The sequence below is a fragment of the Hypanus sabinus genome, chromosome 13 (genome assembly GCF_030144855.1).
Source record: "Hypanus sabinus isolate sHypSab1 chromosome 13, sHypSab1.hap1, whole genome shotgun sequence".
In the NCBI taxonomy this organism is placed as follows: Eukaryota; Metazoa; Chordata; class Chondrichthyes; order Myliobatiformes; family Dasyatidae; genus Hypanus; species Hypanus sabinus.
Window position 1 is genome coordinate 79,885,977 of NC_082718.1, and position 8,711 is coordinate 79,894,687.

Sequence of the window (8,711 nt, forward strand, 5' to 3'; positions counted from 1 at the left end):
ATCCCTCCTCCTCATTCTGGCTTCGGCCCCCTTTCTTTCCAATCCTGATGAAGGATCTCGACTGAATTATGGATGTTCATTCCCTCCATTGATGCTGCCTGGCCTCCAGATTTGCCCCAACAATTTTGGCGTCCTCTTCAAGATTCCCGGCATCGGTAGGATGGATCTCTTGGGTCTGGCTTTAGGGCCCTGGTTGCTGATGGAGTTGGGCTGACCGTTGGTGAGGTCAGCTGTAACACATCCTACAGTCACAAAGTTCCACTGGTGGGGAGAGGGATGTGAGGACCAGTGAGTGGCGGACCGAGGCGTCCATGCCGAAAGCAGAAAGAGGTGCAGAGCGGAATGTGTGGCAGATGGTGGAATCACGGAGCAGATGGCGGACGTTGAAAAGATTGATATGCTGGATGGGGTGAAGCTTGGGAAACGGGCCGCGTGCAAGCCTCGAACTACCTCCACTTCCACTGCAGCACCTACCCCCGTGTGCCCCACATGTGGGTGAGCTTTCAGGGCCCGATTTGCCCTCACCCAGTCACCTCCGGACCCACAGTCACAAACCCTCCACCTGACAGAAGTCGTGGTCATCTTCGACTCCGAAGGACGAACAACAACAACAATGATATGCTGGATGGGGTGAAGCTTGGGAAACGGGGTAACACTCCTGCTGCTCTGCCCACGGGCAGATGGGCAAGAAAGGTGGGGAAATAGAGGTGATGTGGATGGGGCAGAGTTGTGTCATATTGTTTGGGTGGATCAGTGCATTTTATCGCTTACGTTGTCACTGAATGAACCAGATAAATGTATTCAGAGATGACACGTTTAAGGTTATGTTCGGTCAAGATCGGGCTTCTCATTCTCGGCTTCCGTGTCTGAGTTATTGTTCCAGATGCTGACAGCAGAACGGAATCCGAAAGTAAAACAGCCGAGAGCGTTCAGACCTGTAACGGGGCGGACACGTTTCCAACACACCACGGGGTTTTTCGGAAACGAAACTTCGGCTGGAACCTGATTGGTTTGTTTGTCAACACAGCGACAGCGGCTGAAGATCAGCCCAGCGGCGCCGTGACGTTCAGAAACGGGAGCCGAACATAAAGCGAGGGGAGGGAGGCGGAGAGACGCAGAGCTGCGGGAGCGGGGGTACCGATAGCACCAGTGAAGAATTTCTATTGATTTACCCGGACCAGAGCTGAAAGTCGGTGCGGAATAAAGGGCAAAGAAAAAACCTGCAGATCAGATTTTCTTCAGATTCCTCCTGACTTCCTGTACTGTCGACAAAACTTGTAAGACTTTATTTGATTATCTCAAAGTTCTCATTTTTATCTGGCTATTTACAACATTGACGATACACAGTAATTTGAATTACTAACATCCTGTGAAGCGGGTGGGAAATGTCGTCAAATGGAGTTCATTCGCAGCAGAATCGCTTTAAAATCAGAATTGGGGTGATCACCACTAACAAATCGATAAACTTGGCAATTTGTGGCGGCAGTACAGTGAAGTACACAATATATCATATGTTATTATACCACACACACACACACACACACACACACACACACACACACACACACACACACACACACACAGACACACACACACACACACACACACACACACACACACACACACAGCCCCTCCATCCCGGTCCCAATGTGTTATTTACATATTTTTTGCCGCTGATCGGATCAGGTGCAAAACTGTTGAAGCTCAGCGGCTCACGGGGTCCCTCTCCCGTCAGATGTCAGTATTGCAGCTCAAAATTCCTGTCACACATTTCGAACTGCTCGGGAAAGAGGGGTCTGTCTTTTCCCGCTTGACTACAGATCTTAGTAGGTTGTGTTGATATTACAGGAAATGCCACCTTAATACACCAGAGTTCATGAACCCATGTGATGCAAAACTCTCTAATCACTTCTCATTTCTCCACAGCGATTTGACAAGATGAGGCTTCAGGTGAAGTTTATCACCGGCGAGGGTATCGAACTTGATGTCGACCCTTCCATTCAAGTGTCGACTCTCAAGATGGAAATCCAGCAAAAGACCAACGTGCCCATTTCCCAACAGCGTCTGCTGGTACAAAATGGTCAAAGCGTGGAGATGCAGGACAACAGAAGTCTCAGCTACTACAACCTCTACCCCAGCCCCACCGTGATGCTGCTGGTCAGGAAAGAGGAATCCATGCAGATATTTCTCCAAAATGACCAGGGGAAAACCAGGACCTACGATGTACTGCCCTCTGAGACCGTGAAGAGTTTTAAAGAGCAGGTCCATCGGCAGGAGGGCGTCAGACCCGAACAGCAGCGCCTGGTTTATAACAGCAATCAGTTGGAGGATGGCCGACTGCTCTCCGACTACAATATCAGACCACGAACCACCATCTTTCTGACACTCCGTCTACGTGGAGGCTGATTTACTCCTACGGACATTTTAAAAATAATTTAATGGTATTTAATTGCATTCCTGTATTCTGTTGCTCATTTGAAATGAGACCAATTCTTGGCACATTGTTACTCTATCCTACAATGTTTTAAAACAAATCCTAATAAAAACTTGGATTTGGTGGGGATGACTTACTGCTTTAAGGTCCTCAAGAATTAATTGCTTTAGTTACTGCATTCTTCCAATGGACTTTTGTTTTCATTTTAGCATTAAAAGTTTAATGAAATCAGATTAGATGAATTTTTAAATGACTTGCAATTTCATTGTTTAAATTTTCAATATGATTTGAAATGATTTTTTTAAATAAAAGTTCAAATGCATGAACACTGGCACTTCTGTGTGACTGCTTTCATCTAGGTCTGTGGACCTTGGTTAAGAGATGAAGTAACTTTACCAAAGTTTGATTGTGGCACTTGAACCATGTACAAGATTTCCAAAAACCCCAATTCACATGACACACTTCACACAATGGAATTATTATATCAGCTATTCTGCATTCTTTCCTATTATATCCTAAGTAAATATTGAAGTCCTGCTGTCACCATTCCTCACTGTGTGTGACTCTTACCTCACTTATTCCCTTTCCTAAATCATTCTGCATGGAATTGTGAAAACAGTTTTTGAAAGTTACAGTAACAATTCCCCCTTCCAACACATCTGCATGTTTGCCAGCCACTTGCCTTGGATATTGATCTAATAGAAATGCAAACAGGTTTGATTGGGGCAGATGGTATTAAGGTTCTGAATTTAAACTCACCTCCAATCTTGCTGATGTAGTGAGGTCAAATAATCAATTACCCTTAAAAAAAGGTTTCAAAAGTGTCCCTTTTTTTCCTTTAAGAACTTTAAAAGACCCCAACAGGGTCAAGAAGAGGTGAAAGAAACAAATCTATCAATGAGTCCGTGCATTTTAAGAATTGGCTGTAAATTGATTCGTTGGTTTAACATTTTTTTCATTTTTGGGGCTGAACCCCAAAGGTAATTAAGGCATTAACACACACATGCCATAAGATAATTCTGCATATTAATAAAATCTATATGATCCCACAGTTTCTAATATGCTCACGCTGGGCATTGGCAACGTCCACCTGACCTCTCAAACAGTTAATGGTTGCTCAGGTAAATCTATTCCTAGAGGACGACAACCTTCTCATAGGGCTTGGAGGCTGGTGAGCCTCAACGACCCAGAGGGTTAAGGTGGCTGGAGTGAGGGCCTTTTGCTTTGGCTCTTGGCAGGGTCGCCTGTGCCAAACAGACGAAGGTAGAGGGCAGACTAACAGTGGACCACCGCACCTCCAGGTTCAGGTGTTCAGCTCACGGATAAGAGCCCTGACTGGTCAATAAACAATTGTCACAGAAACAGCAATGAAGAATCATTCTCTCCAGATGGAGATGGACGTCCTTCATTGCTGCCGAAAATGCCAGATGGATCCAGGGGCGAAGGGATGATAGGCGGATGCAACAGGGAGAGTGGGGATGATGACAGAAACTGAGAAGTGATGGCTGTAGGCAATAAAGAGCTGCAGATGATGGAATCTGATAAGAGATTCCCAGCCTAATTTCCACCTGGTCTCATCAATATAAAGAACACCACATCAGAAGCATCTGCTGCATTAAACAAGGCCAGAGGAGATGCATGTGAATGTCCACCTCACCTGGAAGGACTACTTGGTACTCTGCCACGATGAGGCCAAATACAAGTTGGAAGAGGAAAACCTCCTATTCTGTTTGAGTAGTCCTTAAACTGACAGCATTCACCCCTAACTTCTGGTAGGTACACAATTCCATGTGTTCACCCCTTAGTTTTCCCACTTTGTCCGTCCTCTCACCACTTTCCTCCCCACCTTCATGACTCTCCCGTCACCTCTCTGGTTCCCCATCTCCTTCCATGGTCCACTGTCCTTTCTTATCAGATTCCTTCTTCTTCACATACACAACATCAACCAATAACATTACTGATTTGAGACACTATGCCACTTAACTGGGACAGGAGACTGTTGCCCAACAGTTTCTAAACAGCATCAGCTGTGTGAACTTGTGTAGCTATTAGACACTACACTGTGCTTAAGGTGAACTCTTTTTAAATAATGCCAGCTGTGTGAGTAGGTGATGAAAAAAGTGGTAATTTTTGTGACTGATAGTTGGTGAGAAATAAGCAATAAGACAATTCAGAACAGTTTTGCTCACTGAGATGTGAGAAATGGCTGAAAATGCAACCTTTTCAGTACTTCAACAAGTTAGGAATGGTGAAGAATTTGAAGGTATTGACAATCATCTTGAATGTTACAATGAAAATGAAGATTTGCAGTGTGAAACCATCAAAAGCCTTGTATGAAGGCAATCCATTTTCGACAGTAGGTGTCTAGACTGATTTTGTTCATTTACAGGAACTAATATACAGTTTTAAAGTACTGTAGTACTATTGGTAGTGCTCTAATTTGGCTTCTGTTTCATTTATATACACAATTTTTGGCTCAGTTAACATTAGTTCTATTTTTATACCTTTTTAACTTTTCCATGAAACTTCAGCTAATTGGGGCAGCCACTTAATTTGGTCCCAATGTGTCCTAACTAACCAGAACCCACGGTGTTTCCATGTGCATGAAGCCACATGTCATGTGAGGCCACTGACAGGGAGCTGGAAAGTAGGATTAGCATGGATGGGTATTTGCTAGCATTGAATGGTCTATTTCTGTGCGGTGGGATCTGCAGCCAATGTCTAATTTACTAACTCATCCTGAATGTCAAGCGACCGAATCTTCCTGACCAACCTCCCATGCAGCACCTTCTCGAAGAACTTGCTAAAGTTCATGTAGTCAACCTTCACTGCTTGATCTTCATCAATTTTCCTGGTAACTTTCTGCAAAAGTTCTATAAATTTGGTTAAACACGACCTACCACGCATAAAGCCCTGTTGACAATCCCTAATCGATCCCTGCCTATACCCACCAATAACTTTCCCACTCTGATAGCAGGCTCAGCGACCTATAATTTCCCGGTGTATTTTAGAGCCTTTCTTAAACAAGGGAAAAACATAAGCCAGTCATCGGACACCTCACCCATTGCTTTGGACGTTTTTAGTCTCCGCTCGGGCCGCTGCATTTTCTCCACTAGCCTCCCACAAGGTCAAAGGAAACACCTTGTCAGGCCCTGGGGATTTATTCACTCTAATTTGCCTCAAATCAGTAAACGGCTCCTCCCCTGAAATCCGTATATGGTCTATGAGCTCACTGCTGTTCTGCTCATTCCTAAAGGCTCTATATAGGTCCCTGAGTAAATACAGATGAAAAACAAATCCGTTTAAAATCTCCCCCCCCCCACCCCCCTCCAGTCTCTTTCGGCCTCATGCATTGAAGACCACTCAGATCTTGAAGAGGACCAATTTCGTTCCTTGCAATTCTTTCGCTGGTAATATATTTGTAGAGGCCCTTGGGATTCTCCTTCAGCTTATCTGCCAGAGCAGGCAATCGTTGAGCCTTCCCGATTTCCTCCCTAATCTTCAACCCTGGAACAGGATGGAAACTTCTTGCCAAACACTGCAGGGGAAGTGCCAGAAAGTTCAGCTGCAATCTGATTGGTTTGTCGATACAGCGCGGGAAAGTTAAAAGCCAGCTGGCGACGAGAGGCGGAGACGGGTCTGACACCGGAGTAGATCAGCAGCACTCGGTGCGGAGTGAAAGGCACAGAAGATATCCTGCAGATCAACTTTTTCTACAAATTCGACCTCATTTCCTGTACTGTCGCCAAGAATTGTAAGACTTTATTTGGTAATCTCAACATTCTCATTTCCATTTGATTTTTCTTTGAATATAAAGTATATAACATACAATTCTCTGAACCGTAGTCTTCAAGTTACAGCTGACAGTGTACAGGGAGAGAAAGGTTATGAAATGGCCGCTCCTGCTTCCCACATCGATCCGTTTACGGTGTTGCTATGCTTGTTTCGCTATTTTACATGGTCGGCCTCGGTCAACGGGCTTCGCGAAAGAAAGCAGACGCTGGAATCGCGCACAAAACCCTGGAGAAGCTCGCAGGTCAGGCAGATCTGTGGAAAAGAGTGAACAGTCTACGCTTCGAGCCGAGGCCCTTCTTCAGGACTGGGGAAACAAAGATGAGAAGACAGAGGCCACCCACCCCCACCCCCATTCCCAGTCCTGATGAAACGCCGACTGTGCTCTCTTTGCCACAGACGCTGGGCTCCTCCAGCATGTTGTGTCTGTTGCTCTGGATTCCCAGCAGCTGAGTTTCTCGTGTTTGAGGAACTCTGCGGGTCGGGCAAGTGGAGGGAAATGCCTAGTCGTGGTTTCAGGCCGAGAGCTTCCATCGCCAGGAAAGATAGAGGGCGGGCGGGGGACTTCATTGGAAAGTCGGAATATCCGCTGCATAGTTCGGCTCCTCCCCCCTCCTTTAAGACCGGATAAAAAGCCCTCGGCTGGGATCGTTTCTGTGGGATTATTGCGTGGCTTGTTGAGATAGTGCGTCAAACGTTCGTTAATATTGCGAAGGTAAAAACGCGTGTGCGAATAAGATGACTTGGGAAGTCTGGGTTCGGAGTGAACACTTTCTATGCGGGAAAGCAGAGCTGGCAGAAAGTCAGACCGAACTAATTCTGTCCTGGTTTCCCCGGACACAGTCCCATTGCAGCTTATTAAACCTCAGCCCGGTTTCGGAGAACCTGCTGTGTTCAGCTGCTGGACACCCAGCAAACTTTGAACTCCATAAGACCACAAGATAATACTGTATGTAAATATATGAGACTTGGTTACCAGAGCCATCTCTAGAAATGGGGCCCAGAACTGCTCACAACACTCCAAATGTGGTTTGACCGATCCCTTAGAAAATCTCAGCATTATGTGCTTGCTTTCATAATTTAGTCTTCTTCAAAAGAATGGAGACATTATATTTGCTTTCCTTACTGATGCAAGTTAGCCTTTGGGAATCGTACACTAGGACTCCTGTGCATCTCTGATTCCTGAATTTGCTCTCCCACTTAGAAAATAGCCTTTTTTTCTTTTTACCAGGGTGCATGACCCTAAAATTATCTATACCATGTTCCATCTGCCACCTCTTTGCGTGGCCTCATCATGGCAGTAGAGGTGACCAGGAACTGATATGTTGGCATAAGAATGGGAAATAGAATTGAAATGGCTAATTAGAATTAATATGTCAGAACGGGAACACAATGTAAATTTGAAATAGCATGGTTTGGCCATGCTGGTATCTTCCCTGTAATACCACAAGCTCTTCATTTTGATCCTGCCTGTTACTTCATCAAAGTTCAAACAATGTCACTTTAGAATTAGTGTCTGGGGGGAAAAAAGATCAGATGAATAAATAAGGCTTTCTCTGCTTGTCTACAAGGTCAACATTCGTGAAACATTCTGTCATTACTGAGAACTCTAATTGTGTTGATATTATAGGAAATGTCATGTAAGTACAATGGTACACATTCCCATGTGATGCAAAGCTCCCTAATCACTTCTCCTTTCTTGACAGTGACTTGACAAGATGAGAGTTCAGGTGAAGTTTATGACTGGTGAGGCTTTCGAACTTGATGTCGACCCTTCCTTACAGGTGTCGACTCTCAAGATGAAAATCCAGCAAAAGACCAAAGTGCCCACTTTCCAACAGTGTCTGATGGTACAAAATGGTCAAAGTGTGGAGATGCAGGACAACAGAAGCCTAAACTACTACAACCTCAACCCCAGCCCCACCGTGATGCTGCTGGTCAGGAAAGAGGAACCCATGCAGATCTTCCTCCGGAATGACAAGGGCAAAACAACGACCTATGACGTGCTGCCCTCTGAGACCGTGCAAAATTTTAAAGAGCGGGTCCGTCGGCAGGAGGGGGTCAGACCCGAGCAGCAGCGCCTGGTCTTTGGGAGTAACCAGTTGGAGGATGGCCAGTTGCTCTCCGACTACAACATCAAGCCTCAAAGCACCATCTTTCTGCAACTCCGTCTTCGTGGAGGTTAATTTATCCTCTGACAGAAGTATTATCAAAATAATAATATTTAAATAATATAATATTATATTATTATATAAAATAAAATGCCATATTTTCCAATTTAACATGAAATAAAATAGTACATGTTTAAAAAGAAACTAATGTTGTGAGCAATTGTGTTTGTCTGACTGAATAACCTCCAGATTTGTGTATATTAAAAAACTGGACTTTTTTCACACCTCGAGGTGCATCAGGTGGCATATTTACCATTTCTGTAGCATTTGATGTTTTACAATGAGGCTGAGATGCTGGCTCAATGCTCAACCCA

At 44.8% G+C, this 8,711-nt stretch overlaps 2 protein-coding genes across 5 annotated transcripts; both read left to right on the forward strand.

Moving 5' to 3' along the window:
• The first annotated feature begins 1,085 nt into the window (after positions 1 to 1,085).
• LOC132404038 (uncharacterized) lies at positions 1,086 to 2,760 on the forward strand. Of its 2 annotated transcripts, none has more exons than XM_059988008.1 (2): positions 1,086 to 1,277; positions 1,927 to 2,760. In XM_059988008.1, exon 2 carries the CDS (start codon positions 1,939 to 1,941, stop codon positions 2,404 to 2,406), a length of 468 nt encoding a protein of 155 aa, XP_059843991.1. In that variant the 5' UTR covers positions 1,086 to 1,277; positions 1,927 to 1,938; the 3' UTR covers positions 2,407 to 2,760. The 2 variants fall into 2 exon arrangements, with proteins under 2 accessions (XP_059843991.1, XP_059843992.1); XM_059988009.1 differs by lacking the exon at positions 1,086 to 1,277 and adding an exon at positions 1,548 to 1,826.
• A 3,275-nt stretch (positions 2,761 to 6,035) lies between these two features.
• On the forward strand, positions 6,036 to 8,455 carry LOC132404041 (polyubiquitin-like). 3 transcript variants are annotated; one of them, XM_059988011.1, is made up of 2 exons: positions 6,036 to 6,203; positions 7,933 to 8,455. In XM_059988011.1, the coding sequence occupies exon 2, from the start codon at positions 7,945 to 7,947 to the stop codon at positions 8,410 to 8,412; it is 468 nt and encodes a 155-aa protein (XP_059843994.1). In that variant the 5' UTR covers positions 6,036 to 6,203; positions 7,933 to 7,944; the 3' UTR covers positions 8,413 to 8,455. The 3 variants fall into 3 exon arrangements, with proteins under 3 accessions (XP_059843994.1, XP_059843993.1, XP_059843995.1); XM_059988010.1 differs by having other exon boundaries at positions 6,036 to 6,188; XM_059988012.1 differs by lacking the exon at positions 6,036 to 6,203 and adding an exon at positions 6,630 to 6,941.
• The last annotated feature ends 256 nt before the right edge of the window (positions 8,456 to 8,711 follow it).

What these genes read in the sequence shown, in the direction of transcription:
- LOC132404038 (XM_059988008.1), top strand. Translation starts at nt 1,939, where the DNA reads ATGAGGCTTCAGGTGAAGTTTATCACCGGCGAGGGTATCGAACTTGAT.
- LOC132404041 (XM_059988011.1), top strand. Translation starts at nt 7,945, where the DNA reads ATGAGAGTTCAGGTGAAGTTTATGACTGGTGAGGCTTTCGAACTTGAT.